We start from the raw sequence: 27487 nt of genomic DNA on the forward strand, positions 1-27487 counted from the left end.
AATTTTTTTACAACATTATCCCTTGCACTCGCTTATGTTTCGTTTTTTCCCCTCCTTCCCTCCACCCCCCCCAAGATGGCAAGCAGTCCTATATATGTTAAATATGTTGCAATAAAAACTCTATATCTTAAAAGAAGATAAGGAAGATAAATGGCAGAGACCTTCATGAAAGTATGGAGAAGGGAGTTATCAAGCTGAATTTGGGAAACAAGAGTCCAGTTGGCTGGAATGCATGAAGGGTCAGGGGACTAATATGAAATGAAATCAGCAAGGAAGGTTGGAGTTTAGTGCCTTTGGTACCATCACATTTTATCTCTCTCTCTCTCACACACACACATGTCTCTCCCTGTGTATATGTTTCTACATATATAGGCATATATAATAATATATTCCTATCATGGTTTAGTGAAAAGAACACTGGATTTATGATTTAGAGACTTGAGTTTGAGTATCAGCTGTTATAATCTAAATGAATTTAGATAATAGGTCATCAAGTCAGCAACTATTTATTAAAGATGTATTATATATTAGGCACAGTGCTAAATTCTGCAGATACAGAGGAAGACAAACATAGCCACTCTCTTCAAGGAGCTTATACAATAATTGAGACAACACAAAAACAAATTATGTACACACAGGATACACACACAGAGGATAATCTCAAATGGAAAGCATGGGGGAGATATGGGAAGGAGGAGAGAACAAAAGAAAATCTACAAGGAAGCAAAAAAAAGATCGACAATTATGAATAAATTGTCTTCTATTACTATATATGCTTTCTTGAAATTGAAATTAATTGTTACATATTTTGAATCCTCTCCAATGTTCTACTGGGCATATGACAAGGATTTTTATGGTTTTGTGATTATTTTTTTTTTATTTTGCATTAAAGTTTCAATAAATAAATACATAAAAATGAAGAGCATATTTTAAAGGGGGATCAGGAGCAGCTTTTTGCAGAAAGTCAGGGAAGTTAGTGGTCAGAAGGTGAAAAGGGATAGCATTCCAGGCATGGGGAATAGCTAGTGAAAATGCATAGAGTCAGAAAGTCAGATGATAAAATATCTTATGGGAGGAAGAGCAAGATGGCTAGGGACAGTGGATTGTAGAGTATGTCGAAGGAGGAATATAATACAAGAAGTTTGGAAAAATAGAAAGGAACCAAGCAGAGGATTTTGTATTTGATCCTGTTAGTAATCTTAAAGCCCTGGAGTTTATTGAATGAAGGGAATAATATCATCAGATCTATACTGCAGGAAGATTATTTTGATAGTCAAGTGGAATGAAGAAAGACTTGAGGTAAGATACTCATCCAGATGGGTATTGAAGTAATCTAGGTGTGAGGTGATCAGAGCCTGCTCCTGATGGCAGGGTTGGAGAAAGAAGCTTATAGGAGAGATATATTACAAAGGAAGAATCAGTAGGGATTGACAAATGATTGGATATATGGGAGAGAAAGGATGTGAAGAGTCAAGGTTGACCCACACTTAAGTTCTGGGGCTAAGGTCTGGGAGGATAGTAGTACCCCGGAAAGTAACAAGTAAATTAGGAAGAAGGGAGTGTCTTAGAAAGAAATAGGACCAATGACATCTTGAGGGTGATGTCTTGACTTGCAAGTGAATTGGATTTAAATGAAGTGCTATACAAATTCATAAGCCTTATTTTTCCCCCCAAGTTCCCCATTGGAGTCTAGTGGCAAGACATAAGTCAAGAAAACTAGTAATGGCCCTAGGGATAAGATAATTCAATTTTGAAATTGTATGGTGAGTTTAAGATATCTATAGAACTTCCAGTGTGAGATATCTAATAGGACTTTGAAGATGCCAAAATGGAGTCTAGGGCCAATTAAGTAGATATAAGAATCATTTGCATAAAGATGATTAATTGGATCCATGGGAGCTGATAAAATTACCAAATTAAATAATGTAGAAGTAGAAGAGAAAAGAGCACAGAACTGAACTTTGAGGGGGATAGCCATGGAAAGAATAAAGGAAAGAGAAGATATTTGGATAGAATATTCTACTCAGGAGAGAGGACTGTCATGGAAATTTAGAGAAAAGAGAATGTCAAGGAGCAAAGAGGGTGAACCACAGTGTCAAAGACTGCAGAGAGGTCAAGAAGGATAAAGCTGAGAAAAGACTATTGGTTCTGTCAATTAAGAGGTTAATAGTAAGGAAGGAGAGAGCAATTTTAATTGAACGTTGAGCCTGAAAGCCGGATTGTGTGGAGTTAAAATAATGAGAGGAAAGGAAATAGGGGGATCTTAATTGTAGATGGCTTTTTCAAGGAATTTAGCTACAAAAGAGAGAATAAATATAGAAAGGTAGATTATGGGAATACATAAATCAAAAGCAGATTTTTTGAACAGAGGAAGGAGATGTGGGGAATGTTTTTAAGCAGCAAGACAGAGAGAAACTGATATTAGGAGCGACATTCTACTGGAGTAGATTGAAAGAATGGGGTCACTTGTACATATAAAGGGATTTGCATTTTAAAAATATTTATTTAAAACTAAAGGTGAAACAAGAAAAAACAAAGCAGGGAATGAAAGACAGAAAAGGAAATCAAAATAAAACATCCTGTGCCTCCCATCAGGGAGGATACAAAATATTTAACAATAAACTTCCATTTTAAGATATCATATAATAAAAGAGATTATATGCTCATGACTGTTTATCTTTTCTTTGCTCTTTGCTGTGTACTTTTTTACTTTGTTTTCCTCCTTTCATCCCCCTTATATTCCCCCAATAGGCTATAGTTAAGCAAGGGTATATCTGTATATATATATATATATATATATTTGTGTGTGTGTGTGTGTATATGTATATATATTCATACCCATATACTTACATATGTCTATATAAACATATACAACTACATGAATATGTATACACACACATCTGCATTTACACATATGGGCATTCATCTAAAGTAATATTAATATGGCTGACATATAATGTAGATTTTTCTCTTGAATGGGTTTTTAAGTTTTTTTTCCCTAGTGAATTCTACTCATGATTCTTGTTATAGTGTTTGTATATATCTTTTATTTCCTATCTCTGCTAACTCTTCTGCTTTAATTCTACTGTTTAACTTGCCTTACTATTACTTAACTTCCTTGATCCATGGATCCCTCCCTTATCTCCCCCTTCACTTTTTCTCTCCCTCTTTGTCCTATTCCCATTAATCTATAGGCCTTATCCCACTCACATTAATCTTAAATACTCTTCTGTGTCCCAGCTTATCTTGTGCCACCCTTTCCTTCCCCCTTTATCCCTTTCCATTAATCTACACACCTTATTTCACTGCCATAACTCTACAAACCAGCCTTCTATATCCTACCTTGGTCTATTTCCTCCTCCTTATTTTAAAACAGATTTTAGAGGGTGCTATACCCTTTATGTTATATATGTATTGTTCCACATTTAATTCAATTCCTATGTGAGGTTTTTTAGACCTCACATAGACCTATGTAGATTTTTAGAACTACAAGCTCTCCTTCTCCCTCCAATGCCCCTGAGTTGGTTTTTCCGTTGCACCTCATTTGTATAATATAATTACTATTTTTACCTTTTCCAAGACATGTTGTTTTTAGAATCAGATCATGTTCAACTCTGCTCCAATCTTTCTTTTGAGCAATCCAGTTAAATGTATGGTAAGCATTTCCATTTATAACACCTAAACAATTTGCCCATGTTGATTTCCTTGAAATTAAGCTTTCCTATTGGCTCTTATATGTTAAATTTTCTTTTGAGTTAAGGTTTGGTTGAGATAAAGTCCTAAAAATTTGCAAGTTTGTTGAATGCCATTTTTTGGGTTCATTGCTATGTTAATTTTGCTAGATATGATATTTTTGGCCATAGGCCTAGTTCTTTTGATTATATATATATATATAACTTTTATTATTTTTGCTGATAAATCCTATACAATTCTAATTGTAGCTCCAGCTTATTTGAAATTTTTTTCCTGTGGAATTTTCTCTTTGATCTGGAGGTTTCAAAATTTCATCAATAGTATTCCTATGTGTTTTCCTTGTAAGATCTTTTTGAGGTGTGATCAGTGGATTTTTTTTTTTTTTTCTGTTTCATCTTTCCCCCTATCTTCTACCATTCCAGGACAATTTTCTTTAATTATTTTACATTATTGTAGTAAGGTTGTTTTTTTTTTTTTGTTGTTGTTATTGTTTTTGGTCACAGCTTCCACGTAGTCTAACTATTCTTTTATTTTCTCTTCTTGATCTGTTCTCCAAATGAATTGTGTTTATTATAAGATGTTTCACATTTTGTTCTATTTTTTCATTCTTTATATTTTATTTCTTAATCACTTATACCTTTAATGCCTTTCACTTCTCCAATTCCAACTTTCAAAGAATTGTTTTCTTTAAGACTCTATCTCCTTTTCTAGTTGGTTAACTTTTTTTTCCCATAATCTTGTTTTTCTTGGATGATTCTTATTTTTTTCTAGTTTTTTTCTCAATCTTTTTGAGTTCTTTTATAAATTCTTTCTGGGGAGGTAGCCATTTAACGTGACTCTTTGGCATAGAAGAGGCTTTTTTACTTTAGAGTTCTCCTCTGAAGATGAATCCTGGTCTTCCTATTTCCAGAGTAAATTTCTATGATTGAGTTCTTTGTTCTTTGCTGGTTCTTTTCTTTTTTTTTTTTAAATGAGAAATTAGTATAAGCACCTACCAGGAGTGGGGTAGGGAAGTGGGGGTGAATGGGGGTGGGGGAGAATGGTACCTTTAGCTTCACTTCAGCTTTTCCCTCTGACCTGGAACCCCAAACAAAAAGTTCCAATCTCCTGCAAGTGACTTACCCTGCACTCACAGGTGTTCTGGTTCCTTCTTGTCTAGGGCTGCATCTCAGCAGCATAGCTGGGCCTGAAGTTTCTAATCATCTGAGATTTTCTGAGTTTTTCCAGACTCAATTCCCCAATTTCCTACTCTGGGAAGTGAAAGTTCCTGTGATTCTGGCTAAGGTTTCCTCAGAACCCAGCTGGCCTAAAGGCTCCCAGATGACTGTGGAGCTAGCCTGCAGGTGTTTTCACTTTACATTGATTAAACTGAGGTGTTTAGGCTTTTCTTCAGTTTTTTTTTTTTTTGGGGGGGGGGGAGGAGGATTGTCCTAGGAAGATCTCTGTTCTGCTCCAGGTTTTCTTTTTCACAAGTCTATGTTCACCCTGAGGCACAATTTTGCTTTGTTTGTGGGAGAAATCTGGAGAGCTTGGAATTTTGTGACCTACTCTGACATCTTCCCAGAATTCTCAGGGGTTTGCTTTAATAAGGTAAAAGACACCTTCTTTATATAAAATAGGGTTGAAGGAGGGGATGGTATTGGAAGGAATCTGAGTGATATGAGATGAAGAGGAGAGAAAAAGAGTGAACGGCTTCAATTTTTTTTTTTTTTTTAGTGAAATTTGAGGCAAGCTTGCAAAAGGAGCTGTAATGTGTGGGATACTGAATTGCTTCAGTGAAGGGGGGCCCAGTTGAAATTAGGTATCATAAATGTAACCTTTTGGGGCCTCATTTCTCTCATAAAATAGGGGGTTGGATCAGATGATTTTTAAAGTTCCTTTCAAATCTAAATATGTTCAACCCTACTAGATTGTAAGGGCTCAGTAATTTTTATTTCTTTCTCATATCTCCTTCTTCAGTGCAGTAAGAACACCATATTTCAAATGTGGCCTGACCAAGATAAAGCTTAGTAGTACTCTTTAACTTTCTGTTCCTAAATGTGCTTTGCTTTTTTAAACATTCATTTTTAAAATAAAATTTTGAATTCTAATTTTTTTTCCTTCCTTCCTCCCTTCCTTCCTAAGATGTGAAATCATGTAAGACATTTTAGTATTGGTCAGTTGTGAAGAAGAAAACAGAACAAAATGAAAAAAAAAAACCACAAACAAAATAAAGTGAAAATAGTATGCTTCAATCTACAAATAGACTTCATCCAATTCTTCTTGATGTAGATAGAATTTTCCATCATCTGTCTTTTGGAATTGTCTTGCATCATTGTGTTGCTCAGAAAAGTTAAGTCAATGCTTTTCTTTTAATTTCTATTTTATAATCTGCTTCTAAAATATCAGTATAGTTTTCCTTGATAATTTCTTGAAAGATGATATCCAGACTCTTTTTTTGATCATGACTTTCAGGTAGACCAATAATTTTAAAATTATCTCTCCTGGATCTATTTTCCAGGTCAGTTTTTCCAATAAGATATTTCACATTTCACCCCCATTTTTAATTTTTAGGTTTTGCTTTATTGTACCTTGATTTTTCATGAAGTCATTACCTTCCATTTGCTCAATTCAAATTTTTTTTGACCAGTAGATGTTAAATATATTAAAGTATAAATTAGATACACAATAAGTATACATGACCAAACTGTTATTTTGCTGTACAAAAAGAATCGGATTCTGAAATATTGTACAATTAGCCTGTGAAGGAAATCAAAAATGCAGGTGGGCAAAAGTATAGGGATTGGGAATTCAATGTAATTGTTCTTAGTTATCTCCCAGAGTTCTTTTGCTGGGCGTAGCTGGTTCAGTTCATTACTGCTCCATTGGAACTGATTTGGTTCATCTCATTGCTGAGGATGGCCAAGTCCATCAGAATTGATCATCATATAGTATTGTTGTTGAAGTATATAATGATCTCCTGGCCCTGCTCATTTCACTCAGCATCAGTTCATATAAGTCTCTCCAGGCCTTTCTGAAATCCTCCTGTTGGTCATTTCTTACAGAACAATAATATTCCATATTATTCATATACCACAGTTTATTCAGCCATTCTCCAATTGATGGGCATCCACACAGTTTCCAGTTTCTGGCCACTACAAAGAGGGCTGTCCCAAACATTCTTGCACACACAGGCCCCTTTCCTTTCTTTAAAATCTCTTTGGGATATAAGCCCAGTAGTAACACTGTTGGATCAAAGGGTATGCACAGTTTGATAACTTTTTGATCAATTCAAATTTTTAAGGAATTATTTTCTTCACTGAGCTTTTTCTCCATTTGGCCATTTTTGCTTTTTAAGGCATGCTTCTCCTCATTAGCTTTTTCAGTTTTGTTTTTCACCCTCTCAATTCTCTTCCTAGTTTTTCCTCTATCTTATTTGATTTTTAAAATCTCTTTTGAATTCTTCCATAGCCCGAGCCCAATTCTTATTTTTCTTGAAGGCTGTGGATATAGGAGCTTTGACTTTATCTTCTTTTGTGTGTTTTGATCTTTCTTGTCACCATAATAACTTTCTTTTGTGAGAAACTTTTCCCCCTGTTGTTTGCTCATTTTCCTTATCCTATTACTTGGCTTTTAACTCTTTGTTAAGTAGGGCTCTGTTTCCAAGGTGGGGGGTGCCCTGTCCCAAGCTTCAGCAGTTTTGTGCAGCTGTTTTCAGATATCCTTCTAGGGACCTGACTACAAGCACTCTTTTCTGTCCTGGATCTGTTAGGAGTGTCCCTGTTCCACTGTAGCTGTTAGATCTACAGATCTTAAGACACCTTCCCCAATAGTTGCCACCATCACCACTGTCCACATCCACTGTTGATGCGCTGGTTTCCCAAGGCCCTCTCACTCTAGGTACAAACCTTTTCTGATGACCTTGCAAGTCATCTTTGGCTTTGGGCTGAGAGGTCTGGAGCCCAGCGCTGCTGCTGATTCAGAGGTCCTGCTTTGCTGGCAAAGGTTCTGGGGCTGGTGCAATCTGTGCTGGAATTGCAGGACCTGTTGCCACAGACCATACCTACTGGCATTCTAAATTGTCTTTGATTGGAAAATATTCTACTCCACTTTTTGGATGTTCTGACCCTCTAGAATTTGTTTAGAGTCATTATTTAACAGAATTTCCAGAGGTTCAGGGGAGAGGTTGGGCAAGTTCCTGCCTTTACTCCACTATCTTAGTTCCATCTCTATGCTTTTCTCAAAATGCAAAACTGAATTAGCTTTTGTGGCTGTCCTACCATACTGTTGATTCATAATGAGTTTATAGTTCCTTACCCTCCCTCATTTTCTAATTATGAAATTGATTTTACTTGAACCCAAAGATATTATATCTATTGAATTACATTTCATCTGATTTGGTCCTGAGTCTAGTTTAAGACTTTTTTGAATCCTGAGTCTACCAACCAGGGTGTTAACTCTTCTTCCCAATTTAGTTAAAATTTGATTACCAGACTATCCTTTGTTTTAGTTACTGATATAGATATTAAATAGTACAAGGCCAAGCACAAATTCCTGGATTTACTACAAATGGAGATATCCACAGAGGCTGACATGATATATAATGTGTTATCTAACCCCAAAGCAGCATATACTTATATGTAAGTTACTATCATTCTAGGGACTCTGAAATGTCTTGAGCTCTAAGAAAAGTTAAATGCCTATAGTCAGGCATGGCTGAAAAAGAAAGAGGGGGAGCAGCATATTCAGTTTTGGAATATTGTTATTATTGTACAGATAGTTCTCCTGGTTCTGCTTATTTAACTTTGTATCATTTTATAAAGGCTTCACAGGTTTCTTCAAAACTGTCTCCTTCTTCATTGCTTACAGCACAATAATAATCCATTACATTTATATATCTCTTCAATATTGTTAGTTTGTTGAGTCAATTGCCCTTTCCCTCTCCTGATCAGAATTATTCCTCTTTGAGTATTCAGAATATCTCTATTTCTCCTCAACTGACTTCCTTCTTAGAATTTTTAATGTTGGAATCCTAGCTTTTCCCCCATCCTCAATCCCAAGTCTCTGGAATCTGTGTTCTAATACTTGAGAGTACATGTTAGCCTCATCTTTACATATTTTACAAAGAAATGGTGCCTTTTCAAAGTTTTCATCAGTTTTATTCCAGCAACTAATTTTTTCCTCTGATGAATGAGACATATCTGAAGTAAAATTTATCTTTGTTGTTTCCTATGCTTTTTGAAAAATAAGGCACATTTAGAAACCACTCTGTTGTTGGCATTTGATGTCTGGATAATTGAAATGGCCAATCACTATGATATGGCTTTTTGCTAAACTTGAGATCTATTTCCTAATATTTCAACAAATCTTGGTGATAACTAGAAACTCAAACTTATCATCTTATGTAAAAATTTCTAGTTATCTTCCTTATCAATGTACATTTGTGACATATGAGACCATAGGTTCTTATTATTAGATAATTTACAGAATTATGCCTTCTTTGAACAAAGGACTAGTCAGCTATTCTTTTCTGTGGTATCTAACTTGACAACTATCAAGTTTTCTCTTTGCTTCTTTTTGCTTATTCCTGAGCTTGAAGATATTTCATAATCCTTAGAGTGATAGATGGGCAGTTGGTGGTGCAGTGGACAGATTGCCAGGCCTGGAGTCAGGAACTCTCATCTTCCTGAGTTCAAATCTGACCTCAGACCCTTACTGTGGTCAAATCACTTAATACTGTTCGCTTCAGTTTCCTCATCTGTAAAATGAGTTGGAGAAGGAAGTGGCAAATTGCTGAAGTATCTTTGTCAAGAAAACCTCAACTGGAGTTATGAAGAATCAGACCTGACTGAAAAATGACCAAAAGAAAACCCCAACTGGAGTTATGAAGAATCAGATCTGACTGAAAAATGACCAAAGAGTGCCATTTAATAGCTTATATACATATGTACACAGTGCTTTGGGATTATAGAACACATCACAAATAGTTATCTCATTAATAAAATCACATTGTCTAGATGTGGTAGTGACTTTAGAGATCATCTAACAAAAACAAAACCCTTCATTTAATTCTCATACTGACCCTATGACCTTTGATGAGGGATATTTTCTAATTTTCTAATTTAGGCACAATTTTCTAAGTGCCTTTGGAATTAGAGAAACTGAGTTCCAATTTAGTCACTGCTAATTACTACCTGGGTGACCACAGTTAAGTCACTTCATTTCTTTAGACCTCAGTTTTTTAATTTATAAAAAGAGAGGATTGGAATCAATGATCTCTAAGTTTCCTTGAATTTCTCAATTTATGTTCCTTTGATCTTATAGCTTGCTGTCACAATTTAAGTAGATATATGCTCTTTAAGTAGTATCCCCTCACTTATTACATCATGCTTCTCAGAAATTGTAATTATTATGAACACGAACTAGAATTCTATCCCTCTAAAGTAAAAAGGGCTTATAATCTAAGGGCAATGAGTAAAACATCAGATTTGGAGTCGGGAAGATCCACATTCAAATCTGACTTCAGATCTTCCTAGCTTTGTAACCTCAAACAAGTCATGTAACCCCTATTTATCTTGGTACTTCCTCTATAAAATATGGTTACACTGGAGAAAGGCATGGTAAACCAATCCAGGATCTTTGCTAAAAATATCCTTGGAGTCACATGGAGTCATACACAACTGAACAACTGAAGGACATTATATGCACTAGCACTTATTCTTCATTTATGAAGAAATACTTTGCATTCAAACTATAAAAGCAGCACTTGATTCAAAGATATTCCCATCCATCTTGTTTCAATTTTATTCTTAGCACAGAATCACTGAATTCTGTACTTTAAAGTTGGTTCTCCAGCCATTTGAGAAGGGTTTTTTCCCTTCTTTCCAAACTATTTTATTCACTCTTGGCATATGTTACCTCTGGGCAAATTTCAGGATGAATAGACTTTTAAAAAAACAGCCTGAAATACAAGGTAGTAGAACTTGTGGTTTTAAACAGAGTATTGTATTTTTTTTTTTTTTTGTCGTTTTGAACCTGTAGTTGTATTTTTCTTTTCCCTGGTGCATTGTAGCTCATAACTGTAGAATATTCAGAAAACTCAAGTATTCATTAAAGCAATAATTAAACGTTGCTTAATTTAATTAATAATTAAATACATGCAATCATAATGGCAAGGATAAAAAAATTTTTACACTTGGATGGGTTTTGGTGTTAATAAACATGCATAATTATTTTTCTTATGGATTATGGAATTTTAAAACCATGAATTTTCCCTTCTTAATTGTGTAAGTAACTACAACTCAGTTAAGTGTTTCTAGGTTGTTGAGCAGACCACACAAGGAGCTATAATACAATATAATATCATCCATGATGATTTGTTTATTTCATTCTAAAATTCTTAATTCTAAATGCCAGTGTAGTCGTGCAGATGTTACATGGAGATTATCAAGATTCTGGTGACTTTGAGCACAGCTGATGATGGGATTGGTTGGGCAGTTATCAGCTCACTTGAATGTTATTCTGGGAAGTGGTGGTTAAATCTCAGAACTGAGCGCTAGAGAGGTGTTTTTCTGAGTCTTTTCATCCTGTCATTGCAGGAATTATATCTATCTATCTATCTATCTATCTGTATGGTTGTTCCTTGTGAGCTGTGTATATATATCTGTATGGTTGTTCCTTGTGAGCTGTGAGAACTCACCACTACCATAAGAGTTAAATGTGGAGGGTTGAGTGGTTGTCACAAGTATGGTTCTCCAGAAGTGGTGTGTTTATAAGTGTTGTATAAGTTATGTTGCATTCCTAGTTAATTTTAGTGACTATGGCATTACCTAAATATATGGATGAAAACTTCCTAAAGGTGTGTGACTTTCACCTCTGGGTACTCAGTGATAGCAACTAGAGGACACAGCCAAAGTGCTTTATTTTGAATTAGGAGGTAAGGGGGATTACTTCTAGGAAGGGTGAGTGAAAATTAAGTAGCGGTTTCCTCAACTTCTGGCATCTCAGATAGGCATTGGATTTTTTCTTTAGTGGCTGTCTTGGATTTATGATTGAGATTGTGATAATCATAATTCAAGAAAGAAGATAGAGATTTTTAAAATAAGGGTTGTAGTTATGTGAATACTCAAGAGAATATTGTCACATATTTCAGTTGTATTAGTAGTAATAGTAATAATGAGCAAGGATATAGCTCTGTGATTTCATTGGGATAAGAAATATCCAGATGAGGAAAACTCCTCTTAAGGCAGGTTTAGTGTCTCCTCTGTAATTTCAAGTTTTAGAATGCTGCCTAGAACATTGTGAGACTAAATGACTTTTCCAACATTATGCAGTGCTCTCTCTCTCTCTCTCTCTCTCTTTTCTTTCTCTCTTCTTTCTCCCTCTCCCTCTCTCTCTCTCTCTTTCAGAAGCAGGATTTGAACCCAATCCTCCTTAGCTTCAGGGCCATTCTCACTATACCATATTGGTGTGTGATGATTGTGATGATTATAGTAATGATGATAGTTAATGATCCTATAATATTTTAAGTTTTGCAGTGATTTTTTTACACATATTAATTATTTCATTTTATCCTCTCAAAAACCCTATGAATTGTATTATTAATCTCCATTTTGTAGATGATGAAACCAAAAAAGGTTAACTTTATCAGAAGCAGAATTTGAAACTTAAGTCTAGCTTTCTTTCTGTCCCATCATGCTGCCTCTCTTGTATGGTATATTTTTTCAGAATAAGGAGTGCCTCTCTCGTATGGTATATTTTTTCAGAATAATGAGTTACCTCATTAAAACTTTCTGCAAATTAGTTGAGAATATAATAAGATATATATCTTATTCAAAATCTGTACCTATATTGACTTTTTCTTTTTTCTATGTCTTTTTTCACACATGCTAACCAGAAGTATATTTCTTTTTCTGCTTAAGGAAAAAAAAATTATGGTGTCTTTACAATTTTAAATTCAACAAACATAATAGGATCACAGATATGGAAATGGATGGGGGAATCTATAGATTTATTTGTATAATATAATAACTCACATCTCTATATAGCACATTAAAATTTACTAATTTCTTATAACCATTTGTGAGGTAGACAATAGTTATCTCTACTTTTATTTGATTTTTTTGTGTATGTGTGTGTGTGAGGCAAACAAGATTGAGTTAATTGCTTGGGGTCACACAGCTAGTAAATTTGAGACCATATTTACCAAATTTGAACTCAGGTGGCTGGTGCTCCCTCCATTGAGCCACTTAGTTATCCCTTCTCACTTTTAAAGAAGAAGAAACTGAGACTAGGAGAGATAGGCTAATTTGCTCAAGACCACACAATTTGTAAATGTCAGAGTCAGTATTCAAAGCTATTCCAGTAACCTATCTGTTAAATAACTTGACCTCTTAAGGTAGACAAAAAAATCAAAATTAATGGAGGGGATCCTAGAGTCTTTTTGGGATAGAGTAGGGGAATTTCTTCTTGAACCTAGTAAATATTGGCTCTTGTGAAAAATCATACCTGCTTTGTAATTAATAAGAAGAATCCATTTCTCTTTTCATTTAGGTAAATGACCGTCAATCTAAGTCAACTATCGGTTCCAGTGACAACTCCTCCCCTCTGCCTGCTAAGAGAAGGGGAAAGAAGGAAGAAGTTTTGAATTCAGAAAAACCTGGTAAAGCGAAACGAAGCACAAATCCAAAGACTCCACCCTCTGTATTAATGCCACCAAACAATGGTAAGTTAGAGTTCATTCACCTTGGTTGTATTACCTATGGCTCTAAGATGCCAAGGTCAAGGATTTGTTCTTTAAGTGGACAAATCACTTTCTACTCTGTAACATGACAATGAGCCATATATATATATCATATATGATAGAAATATGATAAATTATGGGAGTCATACATAAAGGTTCTGGGAATCCTTTTGCATTTAGTCAGAACCAACCAACTTTTTATGTACCCACTGTTGTGCTAAGGGAAATATTACTTTTAGATAAAGCATAGTCTTGTCTTTATGGAACTTACAGATTAGTTACTGAACTTGAAGGATGCTGGCTTTTTAAAAAATATCTATTTTTAACTAGTATGTATGGCATTATGAAATCACTTATTTTGAGGTTGATTGGTTCCCTGTGTGATGTCTCAGTACTGACATTTGATTAGAGAAATCACCTATGAAGACAGGTTCATGGCAGTGTGGAAAGAGTGCTGATGGCTTCAATGAGTGTACATCCAAGAGCTCATGGCAGTGAATGTCAATTGGAGTGCTTAAGTGAGGAAGAGAGACTTCTGTAGGGTGCTTTCTTTTTTTTTTTTTTTTTTTTTTTAAATTTTTATTTAATAATTACATTATATTGACACTCATTTCTGTTCCGATTTTTTTCCCCTCCCTCCCTCCACCCCCTCCCTAGATGGCAAGCAGTCCTTTATATGTTGGATATGTTGCAGTATATCCTAGATACAATATATGTTTGCAGAACCGAACAGTTCTCTTGTTGCGTAGGGAGAATTGGATTCAGAAGGTATAAATAATCCGGGAAGAAAAACAAAAATGCAGATAGTTCACATTCGTTTCCCAGTGTTCTTTCTTTGGGTGTAGCTGCTTTTGTCCGTCATTTATCAATTGAAACTCAGGTCTCTTTGTCAAAGAAATCCACTTCCATCAAAATATGTCCTCATACAATATCGTTGTCGAAGTGTATAATGATCTCCTGCTTCTGCTCATTTCACTTAGCATCAGTTCATGTAGGTCTCTCCAAGCCTCTCTGTATTCATCCTGCTGGTCATTTCTTACAGAACAATAATATTCCATAACATTCATATACCACAATTTACCCAGCCATTCTCCAATTGATGGGCATCCATTCATTTTCCAGTTTCTAGCCACTACAAACAGGGCTGCTACAAACATTTTGGCACATACAGGTCCCTTTCCCTTCTTTAGTATTTCTTTGGGATATAAGCCCAATAGAAACACTGCTGGATCAAAGGATATGCACATTTTGATAATTTTTTGGGCATAATTCCAGATTGCTCTCCAGAATGGTTGGATTCGTTCACAACTCCACCAACAATGCATTAGTGTCCCAGTTTTCCCGCATCCCCTCCAACATTCATCATTATTTTTTCCTGTCATCTTAGCCAATCTGACAGGTGTGTAGTGGTATCTCAGAGTTGTCTTAATTTGCATTTCTCTGATCAATAATGATTTGGAACACTCTTTCATATGAGTGGTAATAGTTTCAATCTCATCCTCTGAAAATTGTCTGTTCATATCCTTTGACCATTTATCAATTGGAGAATGGCTTGATTTCTTATAAATTTGAGTCAGTTCTCTATATATTTTGGAAATGAGGCCTTTATCAGAACCTTTAACTGTGAAAATGTTTTCCCAGTTTGTTGCTTCCCTTCTAATCTTGTTTGCATTAGTTTTATTTGTACAAAGGCTTTTTAATTTGATGTAATCGAAATTTTCTATTCTGTGATCAGTAATGGTCTCTAGTTCATCTTTGGTCACAAATTTCTTTCTCCTCCACAAGTCTGAGAGATAAACTATTCTATGTTCCTCTAATTTATTTATAATCTCGTTCTTTATGCCTAGGTCATAGACCCATTTTGATCTTATCTTGGTATATGGTGTTAAGTGTGGGTCCATGCCTAATTTCTGCCATACTAATTTCCAATTATCCCAGCAGTTTTTATCAAATAATGAATTCTTTTCCCAGAAGTTAGGGGCTTTGGGTTTGTCAAACACTAGATTGCTATAATTGACTATTCTGTCTTGTGAGCCTAGCCTTTTCCACTGATCCACTAATCTATTTCTTAGCCAATACCAAATGGTTTTGGTGACTGCTGCTTTATAATATAATTTTAGATCAGGTACAGCTAGGCCACCTTCATTTGATTTTTTTTTTCATTAGTTCCCTTGAGATTCTCGACTTTTTATTGTTCCATATGAATTTTGTTGTTATTTTTTCTAGATCAATAAAATATTTTCTTGGAAGTCTGATTGGTATAGCACTAAATAAATAGATTAGTTTAGGGAGTATTGTCATCTTTATTATGTTCGCTCGGCCAATCCAAGAGCACTTAATATTTTTCCAATTATTTAAGTCTGACTTTATTTGTGTGGAGACTTTTTTATAATTTTGCTCATATAATTCCTGACTTTCCTTTGGTAGATAGATTCCCAAATATTTTATGGTATCAACAGTTATTCTGAATGGAATTTCTCTTTGTATCTCTTGCTGTTGGGTTTTGTTGGTGATGTATAAAAATGCTGAGGATTTATGGGGATTTATTTTGTAGCCAGCTACTTTGCTAAAATTATGAATTATTTCCAATAGCTTTTTGGTAGAATCTCTGGGGTTCTCTAGGTATACCATCATATCATCTGCAAAGAGTGATAGTTTGGTTTCCTCATTGCCTACTCTAATTCCTTTTATATCTTTCTTGACTCTTATTGCCGAGGCTAGTGTTTCTAATATGATATTAAATAATAATGGTGATAGTGGGCAACCTTGCTTCACTCCAGATCTCACTGGGAAAGGTTCCAGTTTTTCCCCATTGCATATGATGCTTACTGATGGTTTTAAATATATGCTCCTGACTATTTTAAGGAAAAGTCCATTTATTCCTATGCTCTCAAGTGTTTTTATTAGGAATGGATGTTGGATTTTATCAAATGCTTTTTCTGCATCTATTGAGATGATCATGTGGTTTTTGTTTGTTTGGTTATTGATATAGTCAATTATGCTAATAGTTTTCCTAATATTGAACCAGCCCTGCATTCCTGGTATAAATCCTACTTGGTCATAGTGTATTATCCTGGTGACAATTTTCTGTAATCTTTTTGCTAATATTTTATTTAAGATTTTAGCATCAATATTCATTAGGGAGATTGGTCTATAATTTTCTTTCTCTGTTTTCAGCCTACCTGGTTTAGGTATCAGTACCATATCTGTGTCATAAAAGGAGTTTGGTAGGGCTCCTTCAATCCTATTTTTTCAAATAGTTTATATAACATTGGAGTTAATTGTTCTTTAAATGTTTGGTAGAATTCACATGTAAATCCATCTGGTCCTGGGGATTTTTTCTTAGGGAGTTGATTGATAGTTTGTTCTATTTCTTTTTCTGAGATGGGACTGTTTAGGATATTTACTTCTTCCTCTGTTAGTTTGGGCAAGCTGTATTTTTGGAGGTATTTTTCTATTTCATTTAAGTTGTCGAATTTATTGGCATAAAGTTGGGCAAAGTAACTCCTAATTATTGCTCTAATTTCCTCTTCGTTAGTGGTGAGTTCTCCCTTTTCATTTTTAAGACGAACAATTTGATTTTCCTCTTTCCTTTTTTTAATCAGATTTACTAAGGGTTTGTCTATTTTGTTGGTTTTTTCATAGAACCAACTCTTAGTTTTATTAATCAATTCAATAGTTTTTTTACTTTCAATTTTATTGATCTCACCTTTTACTTTTAGAATTTCAAGTTTAGTGTTTGACTGGGGGTTTTTAATTTGTTCCTTTTCTAGCATTTTTAATTGCAAACCCATTTCATTGACCTTCTCTTTCTCTATTTTATACAAATAGGCCTCTAGAGATATGAAATTTCCCCTTATTACCGCTTTGGCTGCATCCCATACATTTTGGTATGATGTCTCATTATTATCGTTTTCTTGGGTGAAGTTATTAATTATGTCTATGATTTGCTGTTTTACCCAATCATTCTTTAGTATGAGATTATTTAGTTTCCAATTATTTTTTGGTCTACTTCCCCTGCTTTTTTGTTGAATGTAATTTTCATTGCATCGTGGTCTGAAAAGGATGCATTTACTATTTCTGCCTTACTACATTTGAGTTTGAGGTTTTTATGTCCTAATATATGGTCAATTTTTGTATAGGTTCCATGAACTGCTGAAAAGAAAGTGTATTCCTTTCTGTCTCCATTACATTTTCTCCAGAGATCTATCATATCTAGCTTTTCTAGTATTCTGTTTACCTCTTTGACTTCTTTCTTATTTATTTTCTGGTTTGATTTATCTAATTCTGAGAGTGCAAGGTTAAGATCTCCCACTATTATAGTTTTACTGTCTATTTCTTCTTGCAGCTCTCTTAGTTTCTCTTTTAAGAATTTAGATGCTACCCCACTTGGTGCATATATGTTTAATATAGATAGTGCTTCATTATCCATGCTACCCTTTAGCAAGATATAGTGTCCTTCCTTATCTCTTTTAATTAGGTCAATTTTTGCTTTAGCTTGATCTGAGATCAGGATGGCTACCCCTGCTTTTTTGACTTCACCTGAAGCATAGTAGATTTTGCTCCAACCTTTTACCTTTAACCTGCATGTATCTCCCCGCTTCAGGTGTGTTTCCTGTAAACAACATATTGTAGGATTCTGGCTTTTAATCCATTCTGCTAACCGCTTCCTCTTTATGGGGGAGTTTACCCCGTTCACATTTATGGTTAGAATGACCAATTCTGTATTACTTGCCATCTTGTTAACCCGGTTTATGCTTTCCTCCCTTCTTTCCCCTTTCCCCCCCTTCCAAGTATTAAGCTTGTGAGCACCCTTGCTTCTCACAGCCCTCCCTTTTTAGTGTCCCTCCCCCCGCCTTAGAGTTCCTCCCCCTATCTTACCCCTTTCCCTCCCAGTTCCCGTATTCCCTTCCGCTTAGCTTATTCCTTCCCTTTCCACTTTTCCCTTCTCACTTTTCAATGAGATGGGAGAAGTTTCACCATAGATTGAATATGTCTTAAGATTTTTCACTTAAAGCCAATTCTGAAGGCAGTAAGATACCCACTATATTCATCCCCCTCCATTCTTTCTCTCAGATATAATAGGTTTCCTATGCCTCTTCATGAGATGTACTACCCCCACTTTACCCTTTTTCTGGTACAATGTCCTTTCCACATCAATTTCTAGAACAAGGTATACATGTATTCTTTATACATCTATATAGTCAAAATATAGTTTCCAAGATTAATCTTTACCTTTTTAGATTTCTCTTGAGTTCTATATTTGTAGATCAAACTTTCTGTTAAGTTCTGGTTTTTTCATCAGAAATAGATGAAATTCGCTTACTTCGTTGAATGTCCATCTTCTTCCCTGGAAAAAGATGCTCATTCTCGCTGGGTAAGTTATTTTTGGTTGCATACCAAGTTCCTTAGTCTTTCGGAATATCATATTCCAGGCCCTTCGATCTTTTAATGTGGATGCTGCCAGATCCTGGGTGATCCTTATTGTGGCTCCTTGATACTTGAATTGGGTTTTTCTAGCCGCTTGCAATATTTTTTCTTTCACCTGAGGGTTCTGGCATTTGGCCACTATATTCCTTGGTGTTTTGATTTTAGGATCCCTTTCAGTGGGTGATCGATGAATCCTTTCAATGTTTATTTTTTCCTCTGTTCCTATGACTTCTGGGCAGTTCTCTTTGATAATTTCCTGGAAGACAGTGTCCAGGCTCTTTTTTTCATCATGTTTTTCTGGGAGTCCAATGATTCTCAGATTGTCTCTCCTGGATCTGTTTTCCAGGTCTGTTGTCTTCCCCAGAAGGTATTTCACATTTTTCTCCATTGTTTGATTTTTTTGGATTTGCTTGACTGATTCTTCTTGTCTCCTCGAGTCATTCAATTCCACTTGTTCAATTCTGATTTTCAGTGAAGTATTCTCTTCACTCACTTTTTTAAAATCTTTCTCTAATTGTCCCATTGAGTTCTTTTGTTCTGTGGAATTTTTTTCCATTTCGCCAATTTTGTTTTTTAGAGAGCTGTTTTCTGTTTCCAGTTCACTAATCCTATTTTTCAAGGATTTTACTTCTTTATCCACTCTCTCTTTAACTGACTTCTCCAGGCTCTTTTGCCAAGCCTCCCTCTCCTTTTCCCAAGCTTCCTTCTCCTTTTGCCAAGCCTCACTCTGCTTTCCCCATTTTTCTTCTAGCTCCCTTGTGAGAGCCTTTTTAATCACTTCTATGAGGTTCATCTGTGCTGAGGAACAGACGATCTCCTCCTTTGGGGAATCACCTGGGGACTGCCTGTTTTTAGTCTCCTCAGGATTTAGAGTCTGCTCTCTATCTGTATAGAAGCTGTCAAGGGTTAAAGTCCTCTTCAGCTTCTTGCTCATTCTGTCTATTAATCAGAGACAAACTACCAAAGAAAAACAGAAAAAACTGGAGTCTTTCTTTGGGGGGGGGCTGGGTGTGTTATCGAGCTTCCTCTACAGACTGCAGGGGCAGCAGTGAGGCACTAGCAGGACTGTGCTGCGCCTGCGCTCTGAGATCCCAGAGCGTGCTGAGTCACTGAGAGGGGGGAAGGGGGGGGCGGCCAGGTCCTGAGAGACTCCAGCTGTTTGCGGTTGTGTTCTTCAGCCCCGGTGTTTTTAGCTTCTCTGCTGGGCTGTTGACTTGCTGCAGGTTCCAAACCTGTAGCGAAGCTCTCCCCGCAGAGACGGCTACGATCACTCCCCACCCCCTCTCAGCTCTGCTCCCGTGCTCTCACTGCCGCTGCCCGCCGCCTGCGCCCGATCTGAAACCGCCCCAGCCCTCCAGTAAAGACAAACCTTTCTTGGCGGATCTCAAGGATGGCTTCTCTTGGTAACTATTTGTGGGTTTTTTTCAGTCAAGCATTGATTCAGAGGCTTGTAATGAAGTGGATAGTGAGAGAAAGCACGGAGCTTATGCAACTGTGAGCCTCCTCTCCGCCATCTTAACCGGAAGTCCGTAGGGTGCTTTCAATGAATTGATATTGTTATCTAGGAATACTCGAGAGTAAAGAAAGAAAGTTGAGAAGGAGGCCTTGAGTCAGAACTTTGGGACTGGCTAGGCAAGAAGGATGATATGATAAAAAAGAGAAGAGCGGGTGAACATAGAAGGAATGTATGTGATAGATAGAGATATGTAACCTATTTGACAACCACTTTGGGAGTACTAGGGGATTATAGAGTTTATGAATATTGAGTTTAGGATGATAAAAAGCTTTAATATAGATTCTGGCCAGGATAGCATGAGTTTTTGAGTTCCCTTTTAGGTTTTTAGTTGAAAGAATACTCAAGGGAAGGACTCAAAAAAGGCAGAGGATCAGGTGACCCTGGGCTCTGGTAATATGACAAATTTTAATAAATTTTGAAATAAAAAGAATTTTGTGTTTAATCCCTAGTTAATCAGAAGTTTCAATCAAAAAGAGCACTCTGTTTCCTAAAAATTTTGATAATGAGGACTTTATGATAATAATCATATGTGAGAGATGCATAAGCCTGAATAATAATTTAAAGTCCCAAACCCTTTCTTCTTTCCTTCTTTGTTTTACCAGAGGTCATTTTGCACATTTAGTTTTTATATCTTATTCTTGGAGCTTCTGATTGAAAGAAAGTTATTTGGTCCTTATTTTTAAATTCATTTTAGAAAATACTATAGCTTTAATAAATTGAACTTTGGAAACAAGTGTAAGACTTTTTTTCCCCTCCAAGTTGTTTGATAGAATAGGATTTTTAGATTTGGAATGTAACAATAGAGATTATCTAGGCCATCTCCTCATTTTGCATGTAGCTATGCAGGGGACACTATGACAAGTTTCATAGTGATGAATAGATGTTTTCAGATATTCATCCCCTGCTACTATGCACACCATTCAACACCAGAGGGCACTCAATGGCAGCTACCAAAATGGTTCTAAGGGAGCTGCTGCATTTCTTCCTTTAACTATGGGTGGCAATGCTTGTTCCATTGATCTAGGATAGATTTGTGTAGAAAAGCTCAGGGGAGGGGCTACAATCTACAAGGGAAACTTCCCTTCATCTTTTATGCTCCTATGTGCTTCATTGATTTACCTTTAACTCAAGGACATATTATAATAAACATTCCGTTAGATTAAATCAACAGTAAAAAAAAAGCAGAATCATTAGTCTGCATGATGCATAGGTATACACAATACATTCTATTAGAACTCCAGACCCAACTGCTCCTGGGCAAGAAGCCCATTCTGACTGGAAGCCAGTCTGTTCCTCTCTCCACTCCCAGAGGAAAGTTTCTTTGGAAGTTCATTTGGTCCCATTCAAGAGCTAAATGAATAGTCTTTTCTGTTCACAGAATGAGTTTCTGAAATACAGTTTTCCCTTGATATGATGCAAGAAATGTAGAACACTCAGAGCAGCTCTTCATAGGATGGTATTTCTTGAACAATCAGGATAATATCAAGTGCCGTAGCATTTGTCATTCAGTTGCTCAATTGTGTCCAAATCTTTATGACCCACTGGACCATCTAAGCCAGTGCAAAGATTATGGAGTGATTTGTCATTTTCTTCTCCAGTGAATTAACCAGGAGTTAATGACTTACCCAAGATCACACAGCTAGTAAGCGTTTGAGTTTGGATTTGAACTTAGACCTTTTTGTCTTCAGGCCCACATACTATCCACTGAGTCATTTAGCCTGCTGCCAAATGCTGGACATAGGATATCTCAATTTCTATACTTGTCTTCTTCCTATATCTCTGTCCTTTTAATTTTTTTGAAAAAAAAAAACTTCTTTTGGACTGCCCCCAAAAGAAAGTCAGTGGCTGCCTACTATTAGATTGTTTTCAAGTAAGAAGGGCAGGTGAATCATTCCTTGTTAAGGAAGATAGGGTGCCACAGAGCATAGAGTGCTGGACTTGATCAGGAAGATCTGAGTTCAAAGTTTGCTAATTGTAAGACCCTGAGGGAAAAAAAAAGACATCTTTTGCTATTGTATTTTTTATCTTACCAATCAGAAACAAGAATATGTATGTAATAATAGCTAACATTTATATAGTGCTTTAAGATTTGCAAAACATATAAAATTATTATTTAATTTCATCTTTAGAACAATCCTTGAAAGAAGGTACTATTATTACCTTCATTTTTCAGACAAATTGAGGTAGAAAATTAATAGTCTGAATATACAAAAAGATTTCCATAGCTAGGAAATGAGTTTGGCTTTAAACTCAGGTCTTCTGGATTCTTAAGTATAGCTCTTTATCCATAGCACCACCTAACTGTCAACTGGATTGAATACTGAATCTCATTTTCAAAAATACATTTAATTACTGATGTGTCTCAGAAGGTTATTATTCTTGTGAAAGAAGAAAACAAAATTAAACTGAATATTCAAGACAAAAAGCTTGGATATGGTACCTTTGCTTCTAGTATTTCAGTATTTCAGAGGTTATGCGATTTTATCAAGATGAGTGGTCCCTCCAATAGTGGGCATTACAATCATCCATGTCTTCTCATCTTATCTAGTACTTATCTATTCTCTTTCATAAATCTCCAACCATTTAATATAGTCTTCCTCCCCCTCCTCCTTTTCCTCCTTTCTTCTTCTTGTTTTTCTTTCTTCTTTCTTTTTCTTTCTTTCTTTCTAATTCTTCTTCTTCTTCTTCTTCTTCTTCTTCTTCTTCTTCTTCTTCTTCTTCTTCTTCTTCTTCTTCTTCTTCTTCTTCTTCTTCTTTTGCAAAGCAGTTGGGGTTAAGTGACTTGCCCAAGATCACACAGCTAGGAAAGTTAAGTGTCTGAGGATAGATTTGAACTCAGGTCCTCCTGACTTCAGGGCTGGTACTCTATCATTTGTGCCATCTAGCTGCCATTACAAACAGTTTTTTACATCTTTTTAACATTATAGAGGTGGCAGTACAATCCATGGGCTATCCATTTGGTATTACCTTGCCTATACTACATAACTATGTAGGTAAATCCAAATTCAAGAAAACAATGCCACCAGTGCATCATCCCTAGACAGGTTCTGCCATGATGGAAACTGCCTATGAGAAACTTAAGTATGCAGTTTGAGAGGGGTATCCTTGTTGAGTATAAAAACATTCTTCACTGGTGGGTTGATTACTAGATGAAGAGTCATGGTAATGAAAGACATGTGACAATGGATAAAAATGTATGATTTGATCTTAATAAAAATCTAAAAAATTTTCATCTTTGAAAGACTGTTTTTTGAAATTCTTTGCATTAAAACAATCCATTTAATTTTAATTTAAAAAGAGAAAATTTTGTTGTGTATGAATATTATTGGAAGAATTATTTGGAGGGTACTGACTACTGCCAATAAATAAACCAGGACATCATAAAGACAGACTGGGAAACTGTAGTTTATTTACTTTCTCAGGAGTGTGACACATCCCACTAACAGCTGATGGAAATGTGTGTCCAATAATTCAGTAGGTGATGTTTACAAATCCTCCCTTCCAAGCTACTTGAGCCAGAGAGTGACAAAAGGAATGTGCAGTTTGGTCAGGGAAAATTGAACATTTAGATGAAAAAAGGTATTTATTACCAAAAAGAGGATGCTTAAATTGTTAATAAGGAAAAGAGAATGTGTCCTTGTTTTGTTAATTTGTTGAGTTGTTTCAGCCTAGTCCTATTCTTTGTCATTCAATTTGTTGTTGTTGTTGTTTTGGCAAAGATACTGGAGTGGTTTGCAATTTTCTTTTCCCATTCAATTTTACAGATGAGGGAACTGAGGCAAACATGGTTAAGTTACTTACCCAGGATCACATAGATAGATCCCACAGCTAGTAAGTATCTGAGGACAGATTTGAACTCGGAAAGATGAGTTTTCTTGACTCGAGGCTATGTATTCTGTCTTTTTTTCTTGGCATAACTACTTACATTACAAATCTCTTCTCCCCCCAAAAGCCCATGACATCTTTATCAGCCAGTCATAAACATGTGCTGAGACCTGTCAGATAGAAAAGAGAAGGGGCAACCTCCTAGAACAAAATCCCCCTAAGTTCTATTTTATAGTCATAAATTTGGAGGAAGAGAGTTGAAAAAGAAATTTACTTAAGCTATCCCAACTTGGCAAATAGCGCATCACATAGAGAACCAGGATTGGAGGCAAGAAGGCCCAAGTTCAAATTCTGCCTCAGAAACTTGTTAGCTGTGTGACCCTGAGGAAGTCACTTAACCCTATTTGCCTTAGTTTCTTCACACGTAAAATGAACTAACTGGAAAAGAAATTGGCAACCACTCGTATCTTTGTTAAAAAAAACTCAAAATGGAGTTAGAGTCGGACATGACTGAAATGAGTTAAATAGTAGGAACAATAATAAACCCAGCAAATAAAGAATAAAATGGAGTTGTTATGTCAACTTTTAACAGATTACTTTTCACTTATAAAAATTCTCTTTCAAAAATATGACTATTAATTCATAAATCAGGTTTTTGTGTTTTTGTTTTGAATGTAGCCATGTTATAGAGTCCTGGACTACTTAGAGTTAGTTAAAAAGACATGGGTTGAAATCTTGGCTCTGATTCTTACTTGACTTTGTAACCTTGGACATGTCACTTCATCAGTATGGGGATAATGATATTTGCATTACTTACTTCACATGGATATCCAGAGTAAAACTCTTTAAACAAAGAATTAATTTGTATTGATATTATTCACAACATATATCCATAACAGCTTTTTAACTTGAAAAGGAAACTATAAATATTTTCTGATTTATATTTAAATTGTGTTCCAACGGTTCAAGTAAATAAGTAGTTTCTAGCTCAGGATGCATTCTCTTGGGGAAACACTGTTGTATATGATCTTGTGCTTCTGAGTCTGTTCTTAGAATTGAAGTAAATTGTACTAATATGGTTAAAAAACCAATCACCCTGTGAAGTGATGTTTTTGTGGGAAAAATGCATTGTTTTTATTTAGGGGGCCAGGATTACATCGTTACCTACCTATGCATTAAGAACAATAATTGAGAACTTCCTTTTTTCTTACTTTTCCTGCTTCATATCATTGTTTTAACTTGGTAGGTTAGGTTCCTTCTAATTCTTGGCCATACATGGTTTTTACCAAAGTTTGGGATTTGCTGCCTAAAAGGGAAGGAATTGGGAAAGAAATAGTATCTAGGTATAATGTGGGTTGGAGATGAGGACCTGTTTAGATCTTAATGGTGGAAAGTGATCCTAGAGTTCTTAGAGGTCATCAGCAAGGTACTTCAGTCAGATTTCTCCTGTCACTAAAATTATTCTTTTCACTTCTCTACCTCATCGGGACTTACATAGGTGCTAATGGTGTATCAGAGTACAACAAAGAATTGAAAACAAGATTCATTTGTCTGTCAGATTTAGTGTGTTTATAGTGGAAAATGTGTTGATTATGTAATCAAGAGTTCTTGTGTTCAATCTGACCTCTTATAGTTATTAGTTGTTTGACTGTGAGTGATATTTGCAGACCAGCTTCACGAAATAGTGGAAAGAAACATTATATAAATATCAGTTTTAATCATCATCATTATCATCTTAAGAGGAATAGTAGACCCAGAATGTCTTGCTGGGCATTTCATCACTTATCTTTGAATTTGGCATTTTGAGATGTACAGGATGAAGTTTACCTAGTAGCTGTGATGAAGAAGGAAGGGATATAGTAGAAAGGAAAAAAGGCTTTAGGGGCTTTTGTTATTGTTCAGACACGTTCCATTCTTTGTGACCTCATTTGAGGTTTTCTTAGCAAAGATACTGGTTTTCCATTTCTTTCTCCAGCTCTTTTTATAGACAAGGAAACTGAGGCAAGCAGGGTTAAGTGATTTACCTAAAGTCACACAGCTAATACATATCTGAAGCCAGATTTGATGTCAGGAAGATGAGTCTTCTTGACTCCAGGTTTTACACTCTATTTCTTGAATCACCCAGCTCTCCTCTTCAGGGGGCTATTATCCCTTCCCTATACTTTCTCAGAAAAACTCAGTCTTGCTATCTTAGATCCTCCACCAACCTTGAAATAAAGTGGAAAAAGTAGACAGAGACATGGGAGTGGGGTTTGGGTTTGATGGCCGTTCTTGGTTATTTGCCATAGCCTGAGGGAAAGCGAAAAGAGAAGGGAATACTAATCGTGGCAGCCAGGAGAGAAGTTGAGTTACATTGACCTTCTCTCTAGTATTTGTTTACAAAGGAAATCTTTAAGTCGGCTTCAGAAGCTGCTTATGTAAAAAACAGTTTCACTTATTGAATTAGTCTTACAAATGCCCACTGCCATTGCTGTATTCAGATATCTGCTTTTTATTTTTTGGTGCTGCAGTATGGCACACACACACACACACACACACACACACACACACACACACAAACACATTTAATGAGCCTTAGTGGGTAACAGTCGGTAGATGGCAACCCTGTATCTTATTTTCTTTTCTTTGTTGACTTTGTTTCTCTCTGGAAGGGTAAAGCAGCTGAACGTTGACATATTTCTTTAGGGAAACAAATCCTATTTTCTCTTGGTAAGCCAAGAAGTAATGTGAGACTGGGTGGTGATTGATGAAGCTGGATGTGAAATACATTTTTTAGTGCTTCATTTAAATATCAACCTGGCTAGCCAGCGTACATTTTTTGATGCTTTGCACTGCTAGAGTATAGTAACAATTATTTCAGAAATGACACTAGCTACAATTTTCAGTGTAACTAAATCACTAATGATCATGTTGAATTATCATTCACATAACTGAGCATAATCATCCATATGTTTAGTGTTCTGTATTTGCCTTGAAAGGTGTTAGTATATTTTTTTCATTACCTCAGCATTAGGAGTCTCTCAATTTGGTGAGCTAGCCAAGATATAAGGGAGGGAAGGGGAAGAATAGCTTATTACAGTTCTTTATCTTGAAGTATAATGGTATAATAACATTAAAAATCACAAGCTATCATAGATTAAAAGTAAAGCTTATCTGTTTTCAAAATCTGGAATTCCTCAAGGAGTATGGAGTTTTCATGTACTTTTGATGCAAAATGTTCCATTTTTTTTCTTTACCATTCTACTGATTTTGAGTTATTTGCTATAATAGTAAAAGTGGAAGGGATGGAAGAAGAAATTCAA

The 27487-nt window shown here is 35.7% G+C and overlaps 1 protein-coding gene across 5 annotated transcripts in view; it reads left to right on the forward strand.

Annotated features, from left to right (window-relative positions):
- The window catches only part of DCDC2 (doublecortin domain containing 2), a 204081-nt gene that overhangs the window by 92735 nt on the left and 83859 nt on the right, over positions 1–27487 (forward strand). For all 5 annotated transcript variants that reach the window (XM_051970611.1, XM_051970613.1, XM_051970610.1 and 2 more), the window contains one exon: positions 13225–13396. In XM_051970611.1, the coding sequence (XP_051826571.1) occupies positions 13225–13396 (172 nt within the window). The remainder of the gene's footprint in view (positions 1–13224; positions 13397–27487) is intronic.

This window comes from Antechinus flavipes, chromosome 1, assembly GCF_016432865.1.
Source record: "Antechinus flavipes isolate AdamAnt ecotype Samford, QLD, Australia chromosome 1, AdamAnt_v2, whole genome shotgun sequence".
NCBI classification, from domain to species: Eukaryota; Metazoa; Chordata; class Mammalia; order Dasyuromorphia; family Dasyuridae; genus Antechinus; species Antechinus flavipes.